Here is a 26895-nt window from a genome sequence, read left to right as displayed (position 1 = left end):
TTAAAAAAAAAAAAAAAAAAGGCAGCTGGCAGTGGTGACTATGAATGAGCAACTGATGAAGGAGCGACTGAAAAGCAAATCTCTGGTCAGCAGGGTTAAAAAACTTTTAAATGCATCAGGGAAAAAAGAAAATCTTAGGAGTGGTAAAATTGTTAGCATGATTCAGAGAAGCAAAAACAAATCAAGAAATATTTTTGTTCTGCATTTGGAAAAAGGAAAACAACAAAGTACTTCCTATTCTAGCAGCAGCTAGGAAGAAGTTATCTAGCATCTATGAAAACAAAATGATTTTAAGTTTGCAAGACAAATAACTTGCACAAAGAATTAGAGAGAAAATGACTGACGCGCTCTGTGAACTGATACCAGTTTTCAAGAAATCATGGAAGACTGGGGAAATTCATGAAGACTAGATGGGAATTAATAAACCAATACTTAAAACCAGGACAAATAAAGTGCCATCCCTACATATCTGCAGGGAAATTAGAGGTGGGTGGGTCAAGGACAAAAATAAAAATCTTATTGTAGCCCCTTCCTACTGTGCAGCTCTCATGCCAGATCGCTTCGATTCATGGAGTCTGTCCCAGGGATGACTCCTACCAGATTGATTTCTGTGCAGATGTCTCCCCCTAGGAATCGAGGGAAGTTAGTTCTTAAAAAGAAAGCTGAAACTCCTCTCCTCCAATGCAAATGAAAATCCTGACGCTGTCCGTGCTAAATACCCAATAAGCCTGGAAATCACTTTGAAAACCCCTCCACACCATTCTCTGATCTGCTGCTGCTGAATGCCACTGATGCCTCCTTCTCCACAAAGATTAGCACTGTTACCCCTTCTGGCCAAAGGACCAGCTGAGGGCAACGCAGATGCCTTCGAGAAATCTGCAACCTTTTCAAAGTGTCCCGTCTTTCTGGAGGGAGCCCTTCAACAAAGGTCTTTATTCCACAACATTCCCTTCTTCCCGACAGTGCCAGGTCAGCTTTCTAAATGCAGGTAGAGCCAGCACCAGCCAGAGCTCGAGGAGCACACCATCACAGCTCCCGGACCCAGGCACCTCTTACCTGACTACGTCGCTGCTTCAGTTTGATCTTGACAAGAAGAATAAGGCAAACAAGCGAGACCACCACAAAAAAGGCCAGGAAAATCCCCATATCAAAATACTCTGTAGGTTGCTGGGAAGTGAAGACAAAGAGTTTAGTTCCCTCTCCAGAGAGATCACGCCCAGACCCACTGCCCCCTTTTCTCACTTCTTGGGAATCATCATTCCCATACAAGCCTTGTGGGTAAGCACAGGCTCCAAGTGCATCAGCCAAAACCCCGAGTTGCCCTCCCAGGCACCGGATTAACACGACAAGGTACCTATCATTCTGTGTTGCTGCTCGACACAGCACAGTCAGGGGGGCAGTTTACCTACAGGGATATGGCAACCAATGCGACATCAGCACAGCAAGGGCAAAAGCTACATTTATTAAAGGCCCATAGAGTGCAAAGGACAGCATGATCACCAGCCACCAGAAGCAAGGTTTACAGCAACCCTGCACTCTGGGCTGGCTCCACAAACAGCAGCTCTCACCACAGCCAATCACAGTTACCAACAGTTCCTGTGGGGTTTTGGGTTGCTTTTATTTTTAAGAGAGTAAAGTCATGGCACTCGACTCCTCTGCAAGCTGTCTACTGCTCACGTGAGTCATACTTCCTAACGTATAGCATGTGCATAGCACACAGCATTTTAGAAATATAGGAGACTGGAAATCTTGTGGCTGATTTCTGTATTTGTCTTTGTCAAGTGTTCAAGCGATCTAAGGGGAATCTAGTCTGGATTGGGAGGAACTTGAAATCTCAAGATATCTGTTAATCCATGCTGGGAAAGTGCAACAAAAGGATGGACAGTGCCTGCAGGGATTAAAAGCACACGGGAGTGCCCGAACAAACTTTAAGTAAAACTTTCTTTACATATTAAAGGATGAACACAATCCAAAACCCGAGAAGAATCCTTGTGCTATCAACACAGGTTCAGACTGCAAATCCCCTACACACACCAGAGCGTAGCTACTAGTTTGCAAAATCCCACAGAGGTCGATAGGACTTCTTGACTAACCCTTCACACACCAGGGCTCGTGGGGGCATCGCCACACTGCACTCCCCAAGCCAATGCAGCTAACAGGGGCTGCACAAAGCAAGAGCAACAGGACGCCCTCTCAACACCTGCTTGAAGCTCACCCTTGGGGGCCGGTGCTGAATCCTTGCTCGTGCCACTTTCTGCTTGTTAACGATGTTCATCAATTTAACAGCATCAGCACCTTTGACATACACCACTGGCCTTTTCAGAGGGTCTTCAGAGCCCTGGTTAAGCTGGAAGAAAACAGAGCACAGGCACTCAATAGATTTGCTGCAGATTAGGTGGCTCTTTCCAGGCAAAGGAGAGACAACTACAAAAAGGATGAAGATAGCAATGGTTCCAAAAGCACTTGTCCTTTTCTACAGCATCCTCTCATCACAACAGGAGAAAATAATCGTTACAATTACAAGTTATGCTTAAAATATTAAGTTAATTCAATTTGTCCATTACATGGTTAAAATTACAGACTGAGCAAATGCAAAAGTTAAATCAACTTGGACTCAACTGCACAGTGCGTTTGTGTAACATTTTAGCAGTCATGTATTAAAATTTACTTCTGAATAAACAACACTATATATTCCAAAAGCAACATTAACTTGACCACATCAAGCTGCCTATCATTTTACTTCCACAGCATTTACATTCAATTTCTGAGGCCTTCTAAACAAATTGTTCAGAGCTTTCTGGTTTAGGGAGTGTATAGGACATGCACATTTCAGAACATGCTTCTAGCCCGCGAGGTTCAGAATGGAAACCATTCTGTAGCCTGAACTGTAGTGACTGCTGCCGGGAGCCCCAAAGACGCCATCTGTCCTGTGCTCCAAACACAGGTGGCTTTGGGGCAGCAGGGCACCCTGGACAGAACAGCAGACTAGGACAACTCACTTCAGGAGATTGTCTTGGGGCCTGTGCCAGTCAAAGGGAACTACCCCCTTCAGATGGCACCACCACGTGTATGCCCCCCAGCCAGGTGGGTCTGCCTTCAGTCTAGTGCTCAGCAGCCCTAAGTACATGGGCCAAGGCTGCATGGCATGGCATAAGCCTGGGCTCCTGCCTTCATACCTGGTCAATGGCATCTGGGTTTTCCGACACGTCGAAGATGACGGCGGTAGCTCCCCGCTGCACTGCTCGCTTTGCCTGCAACAAACAGATCATGCCCATGAGCCACCTTTCAGGAGGCCTTGCTGTCCCAGCCTAATCCAACCCACCCACCTCCAGGGGCCCAACAGGTAACAGATGTGGTTCAACTGCCTTTTGCATTCACCCGAGGAGTTCAGAGGGCTAGTGGCATAGCTGCACCTCTCCTGCAGGCGGCAGCTAACTTCCCCGCACCCTCCACAGTGCTCCCTCCAGCCCCAGCAGGTACCTTTTCACCAAGTCTCACTCAGGCAAGATTTTAAATAGTGCTTGGAGCTATGAGAACTGAATGATACGGAGAGAAGAAGTCAGAGGCTGCTGCAGAGACCAGACAGCTGCAGAGCTTCACAGGGCACCTTTTCTGTCCTAGGCAACTGGGTGAAACGGAAGGAGAGGCCAAGATCTCCTGACCGCAGCCGTGCGGATGGGCAGGTTGCGTGGCACCAGGACGCCCGTGCTGCTCGGGCCCTCGGAGAGGACTGTGCCACGTCTGACCACAGGAGGTCAGCCTTGCAGCACGCCGCATCTGCTTGGAGAGGTCTCCGTCTGCTGCATTTACACACGGCTTGCCTCGTGGGATCACAACCCAAAACTTCAGGAGCCAGGGGACGTGGGTACCTACGAGAATGCCCTTGGACAGCAGCAGGGGAAGTGGATTTGCCTCGGCCCAGAGGCTGTTGCTGCTTTCGCTGCAGCTTCAGTCACAGTTTATGTCTTGTAACTTTACACAGCAAAGCCCCCCTCGCTGAATGGCCACAGACACCGCTACCCCTGCGTGCAGACACCCATCAAGGAACCGCCTTCCACCCCTTTCCCCAGAAAGCAACAGCTCTTACGGGGTCCCGGCCCTCTGCAGAGACCCCTGGGTCCCATGTTTCAAGGAGGCCAGCTTGGAAAGGGTGGTACGAAGATGCTCTTTAGGGAATGACACTCGTTTTACCAGGGGAAGGTTAGTCAAACTATGGCTGCAAGTATGACAAAACCGGTCATGCTCTTTCCTCCATCCTTCCTGTATTTTCATGTCAGATTTTACTGCACATCAGACAGCACCTGAGGGAAACTATCTCCCAAATAGGGTCTGTGGCTCAGCCTAGCAAATATTCGCCCCTTTGAAGTGAACACACCTGGCTAATCGCTAATAGCTGCTGGGGATGAAAGGCTGAGCTAATCCAGCAGCTCACACAGTGCTCCTCTGCAGCAGAGGGGACCCCAAGAAGAGCTTGCCCAGGGCTGCCTGGAAGGTCCCTCAAAAGTGCCCTGCGCTTGCCGAACAGTTTTGGGCACTTGGGCAGTACCAGAGAGAACAGGACCGTCTGGATCCTAGGAGTCCAGCTAAACACTGGAACTTGCACTTGAGATGCGGTCCCGGACAAGCCAAGAGTGGAAACTAGGACTGGAGAAGTGCCACTTCCCCTGCCCCCGGTGAACGTGCGGCATTGCTGCGGGGGTTCAGCTAGGCCCCAGCAAAAGCAGAAGAGTCTGTGTGACCCGACTTTCACTTGTCGCTTTCTCCCCTCCCTCCACCCTGGCCGTGCCCGCTCCCGGGCTGCGGCCACCCAGGCACAGCGCTAAGAAGCCTACAGGGCAGCTGCTCCCCACAGCCTCAGTCCCAGGCACGACACAAGCCAGCCCCCATCAGTCAGAAACCTGGCAAGGGGAAACCCTGACTCAAAAAATGCCCTGTTTTCAAACAGCAGCCTTTCATTGCAGAGGAAATGACATCTCCCTCTCCCACACACATGTAGGTATGCACCCACCCACACACGAGTGTGCCAAGGCTGGAGGGGCGGCGGTGACAACCGAGGGGCAGAGGCTGCTCCTCTGCTGGACTCGGATTCGGATCCCAAGTGTAAAACCAACCCGAGCGTGTGAATGGAGCTGTGCTGGAGCCTGGCCCCTTGCAGCCCGGCAGACACGAACACCAAAAGGCTCCGACCTAGTTCAGAGCGGCTCGGCACTGGTACAAGCAGGGGATTGAGAGGGGCTCTCCTGTGAGCAGGTACAGGTACAGAGCAGGCTTTCCAAAGCGAGGCAGAGGCATGGAAGCCCCCGACAAGGGAGACGCAAGCCGTGGCAAAGCAGGCGCGTACGGGGGTGCAGCGCCTCGCCCACACTGCGCAGGCATGCTTGCCGGCCCCGTCCAGCATTCCTCCCGGCTCCGCTCTCCGCAGCTTCGCTGCAGCTTGGCCTGACCTTCCAGGTTTCCCTGGCAAGAGATCAAAGAGTGGAAGCCACAAACACACCACAGAATGCAGTCTCTCCCTCTCCTCTGCCCCCCTTCTGTTCCTTTTCCTCCTCCTCCCCTCCTCAAACTCGTTTTTAAAACCACAGCACTTTGTTGAGAAGCGAGCGAGCGAGTGCGAGCAGGCTGGGGCCTGAGCACAGGCATCCTCTTCATCTCTCTCAGCTCTCTGCCCCCATGCCTGCGCCGAGGGAGCTCGCAGGAGAGCCCTCCCCAGCTGGTCCACACCTGCACTGCAGGATAGGGCGGAGCAGGCAGCTACCTGCCTTGCACACCACAATAACAGGGAGGATTCTCTAAAGACAGAGCCCAAAGCCTCCCTGCTTCCACACAGCCCTCGCTCCCTCCTCACAAAATAGCTCCTAGGCAATTAAAGTCATTAAGCCTTTGAAAGTATCCTCTCTGCCGCTTGTTCTGAGCCCTCCTGCTTACTAAAGATGCAATTTAAGTCCCACTTAAGATTATCTTAGACCATAAAAGAGACACACAGTATAAAAGAAGAAAAGATCAGTTAATGTTTAAAGAGCATTCGCTGCTTAAAAAAAAAGAAAAGCACAGGAGTCAACCCATAAACTGGGAGGGAAGGGTCCATGCAGGGAAGGCAGGAGGGCGGGAGAGCAGACTGCAGGTATGGCTTCACCTTTGCAGTACTCAGTGGCAAAGGCATCTTTGCAGGGGCTGCAAACAAACAGACACAGCGCTGCACGAGAGTATAGTTTTCTTCCAAGGATGTTAGCGTTAAGAACAAGAAGAAGAAAAAAAACTCCCCCCATTTCTTCTCTGAGAAGATGGGAAACAACATTATGGCTGCACTTCTCGTACAAGGCACTGGGCTACCCTCGTCGTGCCCGACAAAGGGCAGCCATATGTCGTCCCCTGTAGGATAACAAACACCTGTGGCGCAGCACGCCCGACAAGGATCCATCTGTTCTGACGTCCCCTATAGGAAGCGCAGCGACCCGTCACCGTGCCACCACTTACTCTTTACATACAGGGCTCTAAGCTCATGACTTGAGCACAGGGGAGGTTGTGCACCGAGCTAAGCTACCTCCGTGTGCAGTGACACCGGAATAATAGGTTTTGAAATGGAAATGCTGGGCTCCAGGCTGCAAAGAGCCAAGCACCTGAAGACCCGAATGCTCTCCACTCCTGGCTGGACTGGCCCTGAACGAGGGACAGGAACGCCTGCCGTTGTCGCTGGGGTGCGTGTCTAATCAGGAATTTAGAAATTCTTCTAAATTCTTCTGCTTCTCTCTGCAACTAATACCATATGAACAAGACATGGGGAGGCAGGTCATTTGGCCTCTTGCCTAAGTGGAACCTTCATTTCCTATTTCCTGGGATTGTAAAACACAGGGAGACTGGGTGTTTTATTTGGGCTTTTAATTTTTTAAGTTAACATCCTTGCAAGATAATCCACATTCACACGCCCAGGTCATGCGTGCAGCCCAACCCTCCACAACAAGGCTCTTGCCAGGAACTGGTCTCGTCACTAAGAAATCACCCAAGGCTGCTGGACAGGAGCCAGTCTTTGCAGACCCCAGGAGAGGCAGAGGGAAGAAAAGCCTCACTCACTATTCCCCACAACCAGAACCAGTGCAGTACGGGTAAACCTTAGGATCTGCAAAAATTAAACCATCTTAGGTGTCCTCTAGGCCTTCCAAACAAGATGGCAGACACTGGACTCAGCAGAGGGGCCTGGCCTCAAACCCCTGCACCGACTTGACCTCCTTCATCACCCCAAGCACTCCAACACCAGCCACTCTTGGGTCCTCTGCTCTGCTGCAGAAAAGAAAGTGCAGCCGGGGCCTGGCATTACTTTCACGGGAACCACCACAAAGCTGGAAGAGCACCCATGTGCATCCTACCCGTACCCGTACCTCTACCTCTCCTCATCACAGACTCCAGTCCACATTTGGGAGCCTCTACAAGGACCAGGCTGGAACTCTGTTGTGAAAGCAGTTGTGCTTCCCACACGTAGCTAGATGGAGAGAGGACTGGCACAGCGCATGACAGATTTTCTTATTACGTTCTCACGCAGTGCATTTTCCGCCACTACCTTGATTCAGTAGGGCACAGTCAGATGTCACGAGGAGTGCCAGAATCTAAGGAACACTTACACAGCTGGCCCTGCGTGTCCGCTATACCTGTGAGACTCAGCTGACTGTAGTTGCTGGTCCTTAATTTTCTGCCTCATTGACATCTCATAATTATACAAGTACATTCCCCGTGATGAAGTAGTAAAGACTGGGTCTGCTCCTTTCAAGAGCTGTTTGGTGCCACCGAACTCAGATAAGACCACTCCTCGCATATATTACACTCTGCCTACTATTGCAGCTTGCACCGTCACTTGTTGACTTCCACGTCATAATGCAACCCCACCCCCTCTGGACACACAGTCACAAACTGCTTAATGCCAATCTGATCACGAGCCACCCCGACAGATTCCTGTTATCATCTCTACTCAGTATCAAGCTTTTGCTGGTCCACAAGCATGACATCATCATCACGGCTACTATGGCCTTCCTGCAGAATCGGTTTCCAAAACCTCCCATTGTCCCAGCGTGCTTATTGCCCATGAATGCACATGAGCAGAAGCGGCCAAGGCAACCGATCGCCCTTCTGCTAACCACAGATGACACCACGGTGCTTGTAAAGTATGGGCGTTGGGAGCTTTTAAAAATACACAAGGCAAGCCATGAGTGTTGCCAGCACTGTCGCATCATGGAGGAAGGGAAATCATTATGTAAAAATCTATCCAGACAATTAGCAACAATGACAAATGACACCCAGACTTGCCAGAGGTTGAAGATGATTTTGCAGCAATGCATCACATTGCAGCTCCTGCCAGTGGCAAGTGCTGCAGGCTGCATTTGTTCCAACTCTTTTCAGTTGCTTATTAAACACTTTCAAATTCCACTTGGAATTTCTTTTAAAGTGTGAGCAAAATCCAGGCAGCTGCTTTGCACTGGAGCAGGATGTAAACCCTTCTGCCTTGCCTCCCAAACACTTCTCTTTCTTTTTAAGGATATTTGTTTTACTTTTAATTAATAAAAGTAAAATAAAAGTAAAATACTTCAGCATTTTAATATTAGGATCATTTAGAGGTGTCCTTTGCAAGTCTGCTATTAAATTACAGATTTTTTTTGCCTATGTTGAAAAGCAAAACAGACTAATGACACCAGTGGTTAAAGATGCCTTGAACAGGGTCACTTCAAGTTTAGCATGAAGTGTGGATAATGACCGATCTGAGATTTAACCAAAATGCTAAACTCAAATCTCAAAGCTGTCTACTCGCAAAGGAGACAGCCGGTCAGTGACAGGAGGAGGTAAATGGAGGCAATTGAAGCGGAGGAGCAAGACTGCTGTTACATCCACGCCATGCTTCCCCTTCAACATATTTAAACAGACTAAGCAGCAACTGCACTGTAGCGCATACACAACAGGCAGCAGGGCAGCCGACACTGGGGCTGACATCCCTGCTTGAACCTTTCTGACTGGAGCCCGAGGTCTCTCCCAGTTTGCGCTCACGCAAGGCTTTACCCTTCCTATGCAGTTTACTCAGTCGCAGGGCAGATATACACACACGCACCTTTTCTGGCTGACAGCTGCATGTGTGGCCTGTGAAACAATGAACAGGATCCCATCAACCACAAACAGCTAGCTCTAACCATGCCCTCCCTCATTTTCTGAAATACTGCAAAACTTCCTGCCACTCCAGCCCTGCACTTGAAAACACAGGCTGGTCCCTCCTTTCCCAGGCCTGTGACGTCCTGAACAGTTCTTCCCCATCTGCCTGGGGACTAAGGATGAAAAAAGTGAGAGACGCTCCCCCAAGGAGCTGGTAAGGAACTTGTCACTTGACCATAGCTGCTTCAAATCCAGGCCTGTTTGGCAGCCAATAGCATGCCATGTTCAAGGGGTTAATGGACCTCAACCCAGTTCCCAGAGTCACTGGAGGAGATCTAGTAACTTGGTTCAGCACGACAGCCATGAACCAAGACCAAGAAGAGTTCATGCTTACCTTGAAAGATGTGGGCAACTAGGAGGGCAGCAATCCAAGGCAGTTGGACATGAAGGCCATGCCTAGACCACAAACTTACTGAGCCTGGCAACAGTGTCCTCAAACATGCTGCGCAGCTCCAAGCGTGCTATAGTCCAGACAGAAGCCAGCATCGCTGCAGGAACATGGCTACACTATACCTGGTCCAGACGCACACCACCATGTGTCCTGGCATCACGTGCGAGGGAGCCACCGCCTGGCACAGTGACCGTCTGGCTTATATATTGCCTAGAGGTAACCGGTCTTTCAGAGGCAAGAGCTTCTCTAGTTCTGAACAGATGAAGAATGTCCAAAGAGATGAGGGGAAGGTGCCAAAAGTCGATGGAAACAGAGGAATTACAAGGTATCTAACTAAAACAGCCCATATTTTGCCAAAGCCATGGAAGCATGCAGGCAGAGGGAGCTGCACAAACGGAGAGAGGGATCTTCAGTCTCAGCTAAGAATGAACTGTGTTCTCCCCAGCTGAATCTTGGCAATGTTTTCACTACTACTGAGGATCTTTTGTCAGAGCCCCAGCAGGGGACTGAAGCAAAGATGTCCAGGAGCCATGGGTGATGGACCTATGTGCTCTGGACCCTCTGTTGCTGATCAAAATGGAGAGATGCAAGGGAATTATCCTGTCTGCGGAAGGAGGCATTTACCAGACAGTTCAACCAAGAGAAATGGGGAAGCTGGCAGGCTTCTGCCCTGCAATGTTCCTCTCATCTAGGGCAAGTACCAGGCATATGGGGCACCTTCAGTAGAGTGAGGTCTGCTTGCTCTCTCTGAGGCTCAGGCAGCTTCCAGCATTGTTTTGAGGATGCAAAAGGGGCAGAAACTGTGCTGCACACCCTGCAGATGGACCACACTGGAAGTTTTATACAGCAAGATGTGAAGCTTTCCAGTGAGAGGACAAGGTCTCAGGCTAACCACCAAGAGGCTCAACCCCCACACTGCTCTGGGGTGCATGGACCAATCAGAGGTCTCTAGCATCCATCAGACAGGATGCACAACAAAAAAGTGACAATGTGTGAAATGATGGATGTTTGCACTGCACCTCCTACAAGGATCCTAAAAGCTTGCCAGATATAAATAGAGTTAATGCTCAGAGACAGTCACCTTTTCTGCTCCACTTTCTAGTAGGTCTCACTTCTCCAAATACATCTATTAAATTACACAACACAGGGAAGACCAAGTAAAGAAAAGGTGCTCAGTGAAGTCTCCATCAAAACTCCTACTCACTTCATTAATCATTCATTAGATTTACTTCCTCAGCCGGACAGACTGAGAACCCCTTTGCAATATATAGCTACCTTTGAAACGCACCCTGATCTGCCGTGCTACAAATGGGAAAAGGACTAAGCCCAGAAACTCCCAAGTCAGACAGGCAAAGCAGATCATCTACAGCTCTGTTAGCTTCAGTCAGAGGCTTCCACTGACTGCCTTCCCGATCATGTGAAATCTAGGACTAGTTCTAATACAAAACAATCTGGGCATGAAGGACAGCAAGCAGCAGGGAGCAAACTGCAGCGCAGCACTTTGCACGGGATCCAATAAGACTTCATTAAAAAAAAAAAAGTACTCTGTGCACCCTTGAATCTGACAAAGATTCATCATCATCACCGTCACCATCATCTACTTTATGAAGAGACTCATCCTGACCCTTCCGTCCAACTCCATGGACAGTTCTGTTGCACATGGTGTGGAGGCTCCCCATTTATTATTTGCAAAAGCTCCCAGCGAGCCAAAAAAAACCTGCTACTGCAAAGCCCAACAAGACTGCATTTGAGGTATTCGTTTTTCGCTTCAGCTTCCATTCCAGCTCACAAGACAACAAGCTGAATGTGATGCTCTTGAATGCATTTCCATCTACAACACGGTCCATCCCACCAGGCAGACTGCAGCGTGCTAGCAGCAGCAGGTGGTGGCACAAGCCTGGATGGTTGTGGGAGGGTCTCACCCAACAGTTCAGTTATCTGAGCAGCGGTGAGGGGAGTGCAGCCTGTACTTAGCCCAGTTCCATCTTCTGAATCATGGAGCCACGCAGGGTGGGTGCAGGTGTGTGTTGTGGGGGCATGGAGAGGTGGGAAGGAATTCAATAAATAGTAAAGAAAGTGGGAATGAAGGGAAGCATCTTTCAAAGAATAGCAGCTTACAGGAAGTAAATGCACAGGTATCTACTTTATCACCACCACAGAGGCAGAGATCTTTTTTCTTCATGTGAAACCCACCTAAGAGAATAGCAAGCGGTAGATTCCAGTGATGCGAGTACTGGATGGACACCTGTCTACATAGACACTGTCCTTCTAAACTGGATGTTACCTCTAGAGACTGCTGCTAGAGACAAATGCCTGGTAAAGATAAGTACCCAACAGCCAGGAGCAGGTTTCACATATCAAGATACCTCACAGGAAGAGACGTTTCAGGCTCCAACAGAAGGTGCCTTATTTTAAAGGTGGAGGAGTTGCTGTTTTCCAGTTGCGTGAAATTTTCTTAGTCTGACGTCAGTTTTGAGACTCTGGGTTGGAAGTGGTGGACTTGCTTTGGAGCGCCTGACAGACGAAGCCATAACACTACACCCAGCACCTGCAAAAGCCATGTCAGAGGTATCCAGCCCAATGCGGAGAACCATTGACAGGGAGACTCCAACTCATCCCAAGAATACTGTAGACGTTTTGACATGAATTGAAAGACTTTATCCTACTGGAGAGAGTAACATTCAGTGCACAAAACCTGGTAGGTAAGGAATAGACCTTCCTCCTGAATAGGGCAGCTTCTTCAGGCCCCTGTATTCAGGTGCAGATTAGACATGTCACACTACTTGGGATGTTTGTGGACACATGCTATAATAGAGCCCTGCACTGGCTGCGCATCAGAAAGCTCCAAGTTCTTCCCTGGTACTTGGTACCAGCCACCTGTTCTCTTGGAGATCCCCAAGATGGTGATGAGGGTCTTCTAAAATTCCTTGGCCAGCTCAAGGGCATCTTCATTTCTAGGCACTGCTCAATGCCCTCAAAAAGCAAGGGTCAATGCAGCAGAGCAACTCGTGCAACCTTCCTTTCAGTAGGTCCAAGGGGCTCCCAAGATGTCATTCTTCTCCTTCAGATAATCTTGAAAGGTACTGAAGTACTTCAACTCCTCAACAGAAGACACAGAAGGGAAAGAACAGCTTCTTCTGGAAATGAAGAAATAGCCGGTGGCATGGCAGAGTCACTCTGGCCCATATCATCATCCTCTTTGCTCGAGGGTCTAGAGCCTCAGCATGGTAGAAATGCTTGCGACAGCCAAGCAGGATCAGCCATAGGGTGAAAGCTTTCCCGTGAACAAGGCAACCCAAGTTGAGGCTGGGGGTTCCAGCAGTCCAGGATTGCCTCTTGCATGGAGGACAGGGACGATGAGACAAAGATGGAGAAATCCAAGGAGCCCAAAAGTGTTGCAGGCCAGCATTGTTCATGATGAGAGGAGGAAGGTGGCACACTGCAATAGCAGGTATCATACTATAGATTATCAAACTAAACAATATCCATGAGCAGAAACACACAGAGACACTCAAAAGAAATAAGGAGTCTTGGCACAGGAGTCTTTCATGCTCCTACAGTCCCTTCCCAGCCCTGATGCGCACAGCTTCAGGAAGGTCTTTCCACATGTTCAGTGTCCCCCTTGCTCCTCACTCTGATTCGGTCATGACAAGCTCTAGCACACTGGGCTTACACCAGGGACCAGGCCCCCCCCCGGGAGAACTAGCAGCATCTTTCCATTCCTAGACGACTGGACATGCAATGGGTACTTCTACATGGAAAGAAATTGCCCAGATACATTAAGGTGATATTGTTGGACCAATCAATACTGCTTTTTGTTCGGAGCAAACCAGCCTTATTTCACTACCACGTTTGTCTGTAACACATTCTGCAAACTAAAAGTTTAAAGTAGGTAAGAATGTTTTGTCTCTCTCACTACTCACAATATATTAAGTTAGCAGCAGCTACTGTTGAGGAAAAGACTACAAAGGCTTGTCTAATTAACAGAAGAAATCCCCTTTCCAGTTCCAGATTCACAGCTACGCCTACAGAAGCCTGGTGTGTCAGCCACAGGCGCAGACATTCCAGCATAATGGCCTGCTGTGCTCTGTTTACCACCGAGAATCCGGCATGAAACCCACAGTGTTGTGTCAGAGACGCTGCTTCATCGCTGTGCACAAACCCCACGGCTTTTCTTTGTCCCTCGGAACCAAAGGGTACAGCGTACTAGAGATAGCTGAGCAGCAGTCATTATAGGTATCTGTCCTATGGTGAAATCTGCCTCAGTCACCGATATTTCTCTGTCCCTCAGTCCAGCAGGACTGGAAAGCTAGGCCAACAGCCAATTCTACGGAAGAGCCTGGGGAAGGGAAGGGACAGTATCTAAATGGCTAGTGGCAGAGGTTAAAAATTAACTAGCGATGCCTCTGATCTGTTAATGTACAATTTCCAAGTGATTTCAGTAACACTGATTTAAGCAAAACATAGGCAGAACTACAAGGCAAGCCATGCTCAGCAGCAACGATTTCACTTGCTGGCGTCACATGAGGATATTCATGTTCTGCAGTCGCAGACCAGCCTGCGATTCTTCCTTGGCCTGAGCCGTTCGCTTTGTCCCTCCGGCACAGGAGTTGCTGTCTTGTGTATGCATTATATTTACTGAACATGCAGCAGCAATGGCCATTCAGTCAGCACAGTACGGCGGAAAAGCAGAGTCCCGAGTCGTTTTCTATAACAGTCTGCAGGTACAAAACCATTTCTCAGACTCAGTTTCCAGCTCTGAAAAAAAAGAGACCGCCTAAGTATAGTCCAAGAAAGGATCATCTTTGTTTCTAGCTCTGTCCAGATACATAATCACATTAACCATTTATTACAGTACGAACTAACGTGATCCCACACTGCTGAGTATCTGAGTAGCTCCCAAACACATACAATCAGGAAGACTGTCTTCTCTTTACCTTCCCAGTTTATAAGAGAGTCAGCCTAACTACGTACTGTCACAGGCAAGACAAAAAGGCAAATGTACTGACATGCAGCAAGGCTGAAGATAAATAAATTGTTCTGGTTTTAAATTCTGCACCTGGCGAGGCCTATAGTCACTTCTCCCTTGTGGCCACAGGTTCCGGTCACTGGACCTAGGTCCCGTGAATGCTGCTGTCCAGGCTTCAGCACCAGACAACCTTGTTGCTCCAGCTGGACATGGCTGTTGCGAGAGACCATGGTTACAAGGGTTGACCATCTCAGGAAGGCCACAGAAGGGGTAGAGGCCCTGAGCTAGCCTCTGTGGTAGTGAAAAGCTAGAGCCAAAAGCAGGGGTCTGAGGCTGCGTGCCAAGGTAACATGTGCTGTTGTGCAGACGGGCTGCAGCACCGTGACCCATTCAGAGCTGTTTTAAGTGTGTGCTGTCGTGCAGTGATACGACCAACTGCAATACCGGCAGTCCTCGGACTTACGACACGATTGGTTCCTGAAAACCACATCTTAAGTCAAAACATAACTAGGAACCAAATTTTCTTGTAAGAAACAATGTTATAAATGGAGGATTATTCCTGAACCAAGGCCCGATACCCTATTTTCACCAAAAATACTGCAGAATTTTGTACTCAGTCAATTATAGATGAGTAAATGTAGCTACATTAATGTATTTATATTGTAAACAGCAATCATATTGATTTAGAAGGACTTCTGAGGCGACTTTGCTGGACTCTTTGAAGGGCTCTTGGTTGGAGTCTTCTCAGGAGTCTTGGCTGCAGGTTTTTCTGGAGTCCTGGCTGCTTTCTTAAAGAAAGTGTCCACAGAAGTTTGGACAGACGTTCTCCAGGGCAATGAGCGACACAGCGAACTTGTTTGCTAGCACGGCATTGCATCGGATCAGGCGTCGTAAGTCAAAACTGACGTTGTAAAGTGGAAACAGGGTGTCAATTTATAAACGTTGTAAGTCGAGGACTGCCTGTACTCAAATGCTCACAAGGTCGTCGGTATAATTTCCAACACGTGCTCTAGAGTCCCCTGCCCTGGAGTACCAGAGCAGCCAGCCAAAACGATCCTCATTTCCCATGCTGGAGTACAGGGCACCTTGGAAGCAGAAGATGTAGAAATGACAAACTAGAGCCGGGAGCGGGAAAGGAAGTGCACGCACGTACTCGGGTTTTGAAAAAAAGGGAGTGGAGGCGCAGGCAACAGGAAGATAACCTAAATCTGTTGACAGTCTTCCTTCCATCGCTGCTGCTTCCATGGCAGCTAATCCACACGTATGGTTAGGAAGGACCAACGGTTCCTTCCGTCTCCGTGACTAAGGACTCCAAGTAAAGCCGACATCTCTTCTCCTGAAGGACTTCAAAGTTTTCTAGATCTGTTCGTTGCTTAAGTCACCAACGAACTAGGTTTCCACCAACGAACTATGTTCCCTGGGTTTTGAAGGCAGTCCGTTTCTCTATAATCTTCTGACTGAAAGCTGGGCTCGCTGCCCTGGATTTGATCTTCAGTGCAGAAGGCAAGATGGAGAACAGTCACAACCCAGCCATGCTCTCAGACAGACCACTGCTTTAACGTACGATTAAGAAACTTTCTGGCTCCCAGTCAACAAGATGTAACAGAAACCCGGATTCGACTATGAGGACTCATGCACCCAACAAATCTCTACACATGCAAAAGGCAGCAGGGCTGCTGTATGCGAGGGCTCGCTTATCAGCACACTGGTCCCCAAACAACCCCTTGTTCCCTATAACCCACAAAAAGCTCCTTGGTTTGTTATTGGGGATTCACCTCTTGCCTTCATCTGTTTGAGGTGTCAGCAAAGGCCGATACAGAGAGATAAATTACTCAAGGCCTTTGTAGAGGAGCTACTACAGGAAGGGTCTGCTGGTCTAAACCTCCATGGCGCAACCCCATCCCAGCCTCCGCTGTGGCATGTCTCATGACCTCAGTGTCTGGCTCAGGTGCATCTACTACTGGAACATTATGTCCAGGGAGGATGTCCCCAATTTAAGGCAAATGCTGATGAATTGGAGGGAATTTGGAGAAAAAAAAACAAGAAGAATATTAAAGGATTGGGAAACCTACCTTATAGCAGGAGACTCGGGGAACACAATCTACCTAACTTAGCAAAGACTGAGCTAAGAGGCATGTGGTTACAGTGTGCAAACACCTACACAGAAGTCAACTCTGATCATCAGCTTGTTGGCCTAGCAGACCAGGGCATAGCATGATCCAAGACCTGGAAGCTGAGGTGGGGCAAACAGACTCAGAATAAATAAAGAACACATCTTTAAACTATGATGATAATTAATATTGGCGCAAAGCACCAAGGGACATGGCAGATTCTCCATCATTAGCCATTTTTAAAATCAAGATTAGATCTTTTCTTTTCTTACCCTTAAAAAATACTCTAGTTCAACTACGCCAGGGGAGTCCAATGGCCTGGATCATACGATGAAAGGTCAGAGAACTCTGACTAGAGGATTATGTTAGATGCTTCTGGACAAATCCTTGAACAAATAATATTATTTTGGACCAATATAGTCAATAAATCAAAGGAATCCTTCCTCCTTTCCTCAGACATGCAACAGTCCTAACTATTCACAAACACATATACGGGTACACTTATTCTAGCCTAGGCCAATGCAAAACCTGATTCCTGCCTTGTAGAGAAACCAGCTAGAAGCCAGCAACAAGCTCATCCAGCTGATGCTAATACTCTAGACTCAGCACAACCAGGTTGCAGGCAGTCATGGCACCACACCATTTTAGTGGCACAAATGAAAGACCAAAGGGCACGTGTACTCTTATCCTTCTGGACCTCTCCACGGCATAAGCCCATTGACTCAGAGATACTATTTTTATCCAAAGGAGGTAACAAGGGTCCAGGAAAATACATGAAAGTTATCTGAGCCCTTCCCAGAGGGGCTTACCCCAAGACCAGCAATAAAAAAAACAGCGCTGTCACCACTTTACCCCTCGCACAGGGAATCCCACCAAGATCTGTTCCCTCTCTAATAGCTTGTTGCATGTAGCTGATAAAGAGTAATTAAATGGGCCTGATAACATGGACTTCTTCCAAGAAACACGAAGGTGACACAGCTCATTTGCCACAAAGGCCCACACCCCTACCAGCAAGGTGACCCGGAGCAGGGACACTATCTTTCTGTAGATGAAGTAGCTAAAGCTGAACCCAAGCAAGACAGAGGCGATACTGAACGCAGCAAGGGCATCCTGGGGAGTTGGGAGTCCCAACGCGTCCCCACTCGGCCGGCGAGCAAAGTCCATAGCGGAGCAGTGCTCCTGGCCGCTTGCTCCCAACCCCATGTCCACGTCCACGTGGAAGATCCCATCCAGTCCTTGTAGAGGATGACTCTGCTCCAGTTACTTGCGCACACACACAGACGTCACATCTCAGCTGGACTACAGCACCAGGACGTACCTGGGTGCAGAGTGCGTCTTCAGCAACACGGGCAGCGGCAGATGCTTCAAGCGAGTCTTCTGCTCCACGATCTCCCTCCACACAACACGGCAGCAAGTTCCAGGTCTCCGTCCTGAACTTCACAACAGACAAAGGCTCTTAAAATCCCCAGGGAGTGCAGTGGCATACCCCTGGAGCCTCTGTTCAGACTCATGAAGTGTTCCCAACCAAGCCGTGCCCCCCTTTTGGGGGGTGGGCAGGAGCGTGGCAGCCTCTCCAGCGGGAAGCGTCTTTTGGGTGAGAAGCTCCACAGATGTGCTGGGGGGGGTGCCCAGCCCATTCCGGCTCGAGGAACTCTTTGATTTGGCTAGCAACTTTGCACAGACTGGGTCATGAAAGATGACATGGTCACCCTTTCAAACACAGTGGTCCTTGGTTTGGGATTAGATTAGTTTCAGGGTCTCAAACTGTGGTGGGCCATGTTGTTAGTTTGTTGCTTCTTTCCAAACAGGGTTCTTGTTACAAAGAGAAACTGGAAACTTCTTTCCACACAAGCAGAGACATGGCTGTATTGCAAAGGCCTCAGGGTAAGGATTAAAGAAAAACAAAATAGAAACCCTTCCATCTCTAATTAGGGTCTTCATTTGCCAAAGAGCCATTCCACAGCGGGAGGAATTACATTCAGGCCGTTGCTTGGATAACGTCTCCCAGCAGGTTGGCTCCTCAGAGCAGGCTCCTCTGAGCCAACAATTTCTGGTTACTTGGAGGCAAGCTGCCTGCATATTGTTTTAACTGGCCTGGCTTTTGCAGCCAGCTTTGCTGAGGAACAATCTTCTATTCAGAACGCAGAGATAAAAGCTTGGTTTGGTTTGAATTTCTCCTCAGTTTTTTTCTCCCTTTCTTTTTTTAAACATGGGAATTATAGGTTCTGGAGCTTGTGTTATTTCTCTTGTAGACATCAGTGTTTCCCCCAGCCACTTGATTCTCTGCCAACGAAGGCTGCTGTCTGGAGTCCAGCCATTCATCCGCCCCTACCTCATCATTAACACTGTGGTGCTGGCGGTCGCAGCCTGTTGCTGGCGACAGGAAATCCTAACTTGCAAGAGGTTAACCGCAGCCCATAAACAGCCAGGCTGGCTCATTAGTCCCTTACTGTCAGCCCAAAGGACCCTTGGGGAGTTTCAACACCATTTGCGGGCTCAAGAGTCTACATGTTTTGGACTTTAAGGAAAACAGATGCTCCCCCAGGAGCAGTCAGAAGGTCCCATCAGCACATCCTCCTGAAACCATCCAGGGCTGGACAACTAGAAAATCTCTGAAGTCTGTCTACTTGCCACGAACTATACTTCCTACTGCAAGCCAGCTCACCAGGACACCCACGTGCCCACGTTCCGATCGCCCGGAGCACGCCGGGGCAGTCTTCCACTCCTTTTCATCGTTCCAGTGTGAGCTCCACGCTGGTCACAAGCACAGCTCAGTTGTAACAGTGCAAGCTCGGCCCTCACAACGACGCTTCAGCCCTGAGCTACAGGGGCCATCCTACAGAACGGCGGGCAGCTCAGTCCATGCCGCCTGTGGACACAGGCCCCGTTTAGTGCTACTTTTGCTGGAAGTTTGTGTTTATGGACACCTGACTTACCTGGAATCACTCCCTTGATGAAGTTGTTTCCTCAGCACAAACATCTAACTTTCACATGTTGCAGATGCAGGCACTCTTAAATAGCAATGCCACCGTTGTGAAGACGTTTGGAGACAGAGTGCAAAGCGGGGCGGTGGTTTCAGGCAATTCGTCTCTTTGGGACCAGTGCGACAGTCCAACCCCGGAAGGCGCTGAGCAGGTTTCAACTCCCCTTCCACTTGCTGTTCAGTCCCATGGAAGATCATCCAAAATGCACTCTCCACCCCACTGCAACTTCTCCAAAGTCCTTCATCTCCTTCCCATCATTGCTGCTTAAACAGATCCGTGTCCCACCATTAGCTCAGCCCCTCCTCCAACATAGACCCTATGATTATACGCCCCCCACCTCTCCCTCCTTTTACTGCCTTGAATTCAGGCTGCTCCCTCTCCTGTCTGCAAAGCTGCAAACATCCCGTTCCATGCTTCCACGTCTGCTCCTTGCTCTCTCTACCTTGCCGTTACATCCACCTCACTGTACCGGCCAGAGGTCTTTTGTCCATCTTCCTGGGCTTCAGGCAGCCTCATTTCTGGCCCAGGTATTTCTCTCCTTCAAATCCCTTCTTCCATGTCATCTACTAACTTCTCTTCACCACCATGCATTTCAGTTGTTATCCCACGCACTAATTACATCTGCAAGCTCCTTGGGACAGAAACTCCTGTCATGAATTGTGACCGATTCACAGATCATGCACAGCTACTGGGGTCTAAACCGCAACAGAAGCTAAAAAGGGATAGTACAGGACGAGCTGCGAAATCCCTTTCGAGTCGGGGCTCGGCCAGGGCATCCGGTGACTTCAGCGAGGGCTCCGACGGAGGAGCGGCCTAGCAACAAGTGCTGTGCAACAGCAGTTGCTTGTGGTTAGATTAACGGGGAAGCAGCTGGGCTCCACATTTGTTTGTGGGAACTGCTAAAGATTCCTCACCCTAAAGCCAACATTGGTACAAAGGTGACACGAGCCGAGGAAAGCCCGGTGGAGAAGTCCAACGTACAGCCCCTGTGTAGAGGCTGCTGCTGCTCTTTCCACATCCGTCCCTTGCCTGTGACCAGGAGGATGCCAAGGCAACAGCAAAAGCCCAGTGACTGATTCCTAATACTACCTTTTGTTCTTTAAGCACCATCCTCCTCCACACACACAGCTTCCATGTCTACACTAACAACTCACGGGTCTCCTCTACATCAGCTTGGTATTCCCTGGTGTTTCTTCCTGTTTGGCAAGAAACAGGGCAGAGATCAAGCTACCTTTTCTCCTAAACCTCCCTCCTCTTCTGGGCCTGTCCCCACACTGCCATCCTCTGTCGGGGTAACCTGTCAACTGAAGACTTCCACCCCACCTCAAAATCTTCTGCTCGCTCCTGTTTACAGAGGCTGCTGCAATCACGTGTGGGATGGGATCATAAAGCCAGAGGTACGGATTTACTACAGACCAGAGGCACTGAGCATATAAAAGGTAAACACCTCGTCTTCACCTACAGCCATCCCCACAGTTCTCCTCGGACCAACGCGCTTGGCGTCTAAGCTTCAGGCCTTACATCGTAAGCCTGCCCACGTGCACGTACACTCAGCAGTGATGCTTAGCTGTTAGCTCTCACCTCTCCTCCTGCACCCCCACCATGCTCTCGCTTTTGGACAAGTTTGCCAGGCCAGTCCTTTTCCCCTTCGCATATCTGTTACACGGGCCTGCATTTGGCAAGCAGCTCAGGTAAAGGACTACATGGGGTTTGGGGGCAGGAGGCCAAGCTCTGAGCCTGATCATGCTGGCAATTCCCTCTGGCCCTGAACAAGTCACTTCACCTCTTTGCTTCCATTTCTAGTCATCCCAGAACACCCCCTGCCCACAGGGAGACTATGACGAGCTAGTGCCTAGAGCACTACTAAATGCTGTTATGGGAATCACTTCTTCCTACATACCAGCACCGCCTAAAGCCATGTGAAAATACTATTCAATCTCTACCTCTGAGAGACTGGCCTTCTGTGCATCTCCAGAAGGATCTCAGAGTAGCGACTTACTTCTGTGCTTTGTACCAGGCACTTTGTAGGCACTGAGGAAACAACAATTTGGGCACCGGAGGCCTCTGCTACACACGACATATTACGCAGTTAACTAGTGAATTGCACAATCAATTTAGACCAGCCACATGCGTTAAAGAAAGGCTGGTCACAGGTACAAACTACGTATCACACAATTAACTGACAAATCATACAATAAATTTAGACTAACCACAGGTGCAAAATAATTAAGTCACACAATTAAAGAGACTCTCCAGCTATAAAAAGAGCGAATCAGCTATAAAGTTAGTGCTTGAAAACATGTAACAACTGTACAGCTGGTTTTTACCTAGCTTTAATCTGAATGTGTAGCAGGGCCCAGAGACAGCCACAGAAATACTTGTACAATTACCAGTACTGCTTTGGAGCCGAGTCTTAAGGATAGCTGCTCCTGTCACACGCTCCGCAGTGGGCAGATCTATAGCCAGATGCTCTTCTCCTCCAGTTTAGCCTACCCCAAGCACAGGTACGTGCAAGGAAGAAAAGCTAGGTTTCACTCATGTTTTCATCTTAGTGCTGCACCGTTTTTCTTTTGCAGGCACATGCTTTTGTGACCACTCTTGTTGAAAAGTGACACCCTTGTACATCCTCCACTGTATATTTTTTGAATGGTTTATTGGAATAAAATTGGTTGTTTCCTTGGCATTCCCTATAAGGTGTTACAGGGCCCTTATTTTTCCTCGGGGATCTGGGGTATAGTTTAGGGACAACTGGAGCTGTTGTCCCTCTTTCCCTCCTGGACAGAAACGTGTCTTTGAAATTCTGGATTTTCCTCCATTGAGTTCAGTGAGGACAGATTTGTAGGAAATCAAAGGGGTACACTTAAAACCCTACCTGCAAACTAACCTTGGCATGCTGAGAGCACTGTAACTGTACGATGTCCTAGGATCATCATTCTCTGCCTAAAGAGGGATCTCCCCCCATGCTACAAGCCTGACAAAGCGTGGCCCTTACTCAAGATTACTGGCATTAACACTGGAAATGATGCTCTCACATGAGTTTCTCTGTGGCACACACCTGACTTCAGGTACCTCAAACTTTTGCAAACAGGAGCGGGTACTGCAGCAATCTCTCACCTGTTTGCAGACCTCATTTTCTGGGAAGTCAGTCTACAGGTAGTAGGCTTGGAAAGTGCAGCTGAGTTCCTGATCATCCTCTGTACAAGTTAATTCACACACTGGATTTTAAATCAGCTTCTTCAAGGCATAAATTTATTTCACGGTCTATTTGCTGTACAGTCACAGCCACTTGCACAGGCACAAGAGCCTAACAATCCTGATCCTTCCCAAACAGCCACCAGAGCTCCATTAAGGTCCCAAAATGTTCTCAGGTCACCCCTGCTCACAGAAGTGTTAGGGTACAGCTCGAGTAGACACCACAAGGAACAAGCGACACTAAGACCTGCAGCTGGATAAGAAAAGCAGCCAGCTCACAAAGTTAAGTAGTGAAGGGGCTTAAGTCACAGTCATGGCATTCTAGCTTACAAATGTCCAACACAAGAATGACCAAGCTTAAAACTAAACAAAAACCTTCTCAAAAAGCCAGCATGGTAGGAGTTACATCTACTATCAGATGAGATACTGGATCTTAGGGCAGACAGTAACCACAACTATAACTCCGTCCCTACATTTATGATCATAACAATATGGAAATGAAAGAGGTTTTTTTAATCGGCGTCAAACATGGATGCATTCCAATCACGTCTATGGGAATGCAGCGATGGAAAAGGCGTGGGGAAAAATGGCTGAGGTTTCTTTCACTTTTTAAAAGGACCCTACCAGGGGCCTGAGGAAAGCAGACAGTACCAGGGGCGCTCCTCCCCTGTGGAGCTTCCCACAGTTCTCCTCCGAGGAAGGGGAGCCCTTGCCGGGATGCCTCTGGGAAGACAAGGAAAGAAAATCGCTTCCTGCAGGCTCTGGGGCCTGAACAGGAAGGCAGGGCTGGTTGTTTTAAGCCAGCCTTCACTATGCATCCTGATGGGCCCTGCCCTGGGAAGGAGGGCACTGGCAGGCTAGATTTCACCAGTCTAACTTCTTGAAAAGTTGACAGCAAGTCAACGTCAACAACTCCCTAGCTAAAGGAAGAGCCCTGCAGAGGCCTGCAGCGTAGAGAGAGGCAGCAGCCCCTGGCCGCAGCCCGTGCGCACAGGCGCCCAACTGCAACTTCAGAAAACTTTGGAGAAAAAAAGACAAGGCACTGCTGGGCCGTGGCGCCATGTCGGTCGGTGAGAGGCCGGCCTGCGAAGGAGAACGAGCCTCATTGTGCCGCCTGCATTGAGACGGCAGGAATCCTAGGAGGGGAAAGGTTCCCTTTGAAGCACATGGCACGGAGAGCTTCCCAGTGACCATGGCAACAGGCGCAGTGGGTTCCCAGCCTGAGAACCGAGGAGCAACAGCCACGGCGCAAAACAAAAAAAGTCTGAAAGAAGAGGAGAGGGGGCGCCAGGCAGGGGGGAGGGAAGCTGGAGCAGAATTAGCCTGGCAGAAACTGAGCGGCTCCCTGGTAGGCAAATCCAGCCAATAATACTGGTCGGGTTCATGGGGTTTCCTTTTCATTCTCAACGCTTTCTTCTTCCTCTGTCATTCCCCCTCCAGCCCTATTCAGGACCTCATGAGATCAGTAAAGCCCAGGCCTTTGCTTCGCCTGCCTGCAGCAGTGCCTCAAACAGGGCTGCACTGTGATCAAAGGAGATGCTAAATCAAGGCTGCCACCCCCCCCTTCAACCAGGATCCCGGTTTTCACTGGGGCTCCGATGGGAGCTATTTAAGCTCTCCTGTGCCTTCACATCCACCGCACCACACAATGCTCAGCCTCGCTGGACAAACTCTTCGAGATGCAGAAGCCACAAGAATTAACTGCTCTGGTTAAAGGCGATGTGTCTATGGGAAAGAGACTGCAGTGCTGATCTACGCAGACTCCTTAGACCAACCAAGCAGATGGCTGCATTATACATGGGCAGCCTTGCTCTTAAGCCTTCTCTCCCCTTCCCTCCCCACTCTCTCGAACGTCAAACTTTCTCCCTGTGCTTAAGTTGACTGCCAGTTTTCTCCCTCCTTCTCCCCCACTCCCAAGACACGCCTGACCACCTTCCCCACTGCTGTTCCTACTGACAGCTCCCATTTGCCCTGATCCGGAGTCCTTCTCAGGCTCAGCAAACCTGAGTTGCACCAGTCTAACTCGAGATGTTACTTTAAACTGCATGAACAGGGACACTGTCACAGGTGGGCATTTTATACCAATTAAAAAAATTAGGTTCATCTCAGTCCAATTTTGCAATCTGCAGTTTACTGACACACTAGAGTAGCTGTCAGCCTGGCACACTGATGAAGATGCCCACATGCTAAAGGCATGTACACACAATCTATTCACCACGAGGTAAAGACGACTGGGATCTACCATGTGCCAACTGCGCCGTGTAGCAGCCTGCGCGCATGCTCTGCCCCCGCAGGGATGAAAGCTCCCGCCCGGCAGCTTCTCTCTCTTTCCCTGAGGACCAACTACTGCAGAGGTCAGCTTTCCCCACGGAGGAGGTAAGAGCATACACACGGGCAGTCACCAGGGAGCCACTGCTGTGCCAGAAAGCCCTTTTCTCTTTGCCTGGCAGTACTTAGCTGGTGCGCCAATGCCCTGCCTCACCCACCTAACCAAAGTGGTTTGGAAACCGACTTCAATCTCCATGTATGGACTAGCCCAAAATCTTCCTTCTGCCCAGAGCACCAGCTTCCTTCTTCAGTCCAGCAGGCTAGACTCTTACAGTTCATAATATGGCATCGCATGGACTTGAGACTGTGACAGATACCAGCAGATCCCAACCCCAGCAAGTGTTAGGAAATGCAAGGGATCTGAGAAAAAGACTACAGACTCCATCTGCAGACAGGCTCTCCACTTAAGCCAGACAGCATTAGACAGCAGAATCTGTGGTTCATGGCTCATTCAAGACAAATTCTTTGCATCTTAGGTTTTATACAGATTAGCCATTCTTCCCACAATGCGTCTTGAAAGAAGATACATCTACATAGGCAAGTAATGTGAAATATATTGCATAGCTCTTGGTAGCATTACAGTAATATTGCAGCCACGACTGTGGAAGAATTATGCAAGTAAGGATTTTTTGGGGGGCAATATATTTTAAATAAAAAGGTATTGCCCAAAAAACCCTTGCCTCTTACACAGATCTTCTCTTTCATGGTTTGTTGAACTGCCAAAAACGTTCACACGACTTCATTACTCAAACTATTTCAATTACCATCTTTTCTTACATACAACACACTCCAGAATATAAATTCACACCTTACTTGTGAAAGGCAAATGTTTTCTGGAGCTATGGTTGCGTAGATAGGGACAGAGTCTAATTTTCAGCTGACTCACCTTCCCTCTCCTCCTAAATTGAAGACGAAATCCTAGCTGATGCTATAGACTGGTCTCCACAGATGGAACTTGAAAAGGGCTAGGGAGTTTCCAGTGCTGCAAAATAGGAGAGAGACCAGGAACAGCCAGCAGACACTGGAGTGAAGAACAACGAGCCATTAAATTAACTGACTCCCTTAGTTGCCTGAATAGTAATACTACAGCTGCTGCACTATGGATCAAAGCAGGGTGCTTCTGCAGAAAGTCAGCTTCCCCACTTAATACATGCACCTCAATTTTGGGGGGCAGGTATCTGTTGCATGAAAGAAAACATGACATCTGGGTTTCAGAATTAAGTTTGTGATGCTCTTCCAATCTATGGAAACGTGACCCAGATGAGGAAAAAAATACATCACAAAAAGGAAATGTGCAGTCTTACCCATAAAAGCAAAACTAGTTGAGTTTTTCAGAAATTATGCATCGTTTTTTCCCCAGATTGAGACAAATACAATGACAGCATTGCCCAGTTAAGTTCCGTATGGCAGCCCCTCTGAAGGCAAAGACTTAAATCCAAAAAGGCTGCAAAAGGGCTGCTAAGACCCAAGCAAAGGAGATGGAACTAGATCACAGATAAGACAGCCTCAGGCAGACAGCTTCTAGGGAGTTAAGCTAGCAGAGGCAGGGCCATCCATTGGTAGAGAGAGCTGTCTAGCTAGATCCATCCCAGTTAGGACAGAGTACTCTTCCTGGAACTAAAGGAGAAGTAAAACCTCAAAGAGCCTAAAAAAAGCAGAGGGGGCTGGAGGAGCCAGGAGAGGTGACCAAGTGCAGATACGTTCAAAGCAAACAGCTGACAGCCCCACAGAAAGCAA

The 26895-nt window shown here is 48.9% G+C and overlaps 1 protein-coding gene across 1 annotated transcript in view; it reads right to left on the bottom strand.

Annotated features, from left to right (window-relative positions):
- ZNRF3 (zinc and ring finger 3) overlaps window positions 1-26895 on the bottom strand; it is a 70488-nt gene that overhangs the window by 12646 nt on the left and 30947 nt on the right. The window contains exons 3-5 of the mRNA XM_019507367.1: window positions 3177-3251; window positions 2216-2347; window positions 1057-1167 (exon numbers count right to left, since the gene is read on the bottom strand). Coding sequence (XP_019362912.1) covers window positions 1057-1167; window positions 2216-2347; window positions 3177-3251 — 318 coding nt within the window. The remainder of the gene's footprint in view (window positions 1-1056; window positions 1168-2215; window positions 2348-3176; window positions 3252-26895) is intronic.

This window comes from Gavialis gangeticus, unplaced genomic scaffold, assembly GCF_001723915.1.
Source record: "Gavialis gangeticus isolate Ggan-Ray unplaced genomic scaffold, GavGan_comp1, whole genome shotgun sequence".
NCBI lineage: Eukaryota > Metazoa > Chordata > Crocodylia > Gavialidae > Gavialis > Gavialis gangeticus.
Note: the sequence above shows the minus strand (reverse complement) of the source record. Positions and strands in the feature narration are given on the sequence as shown.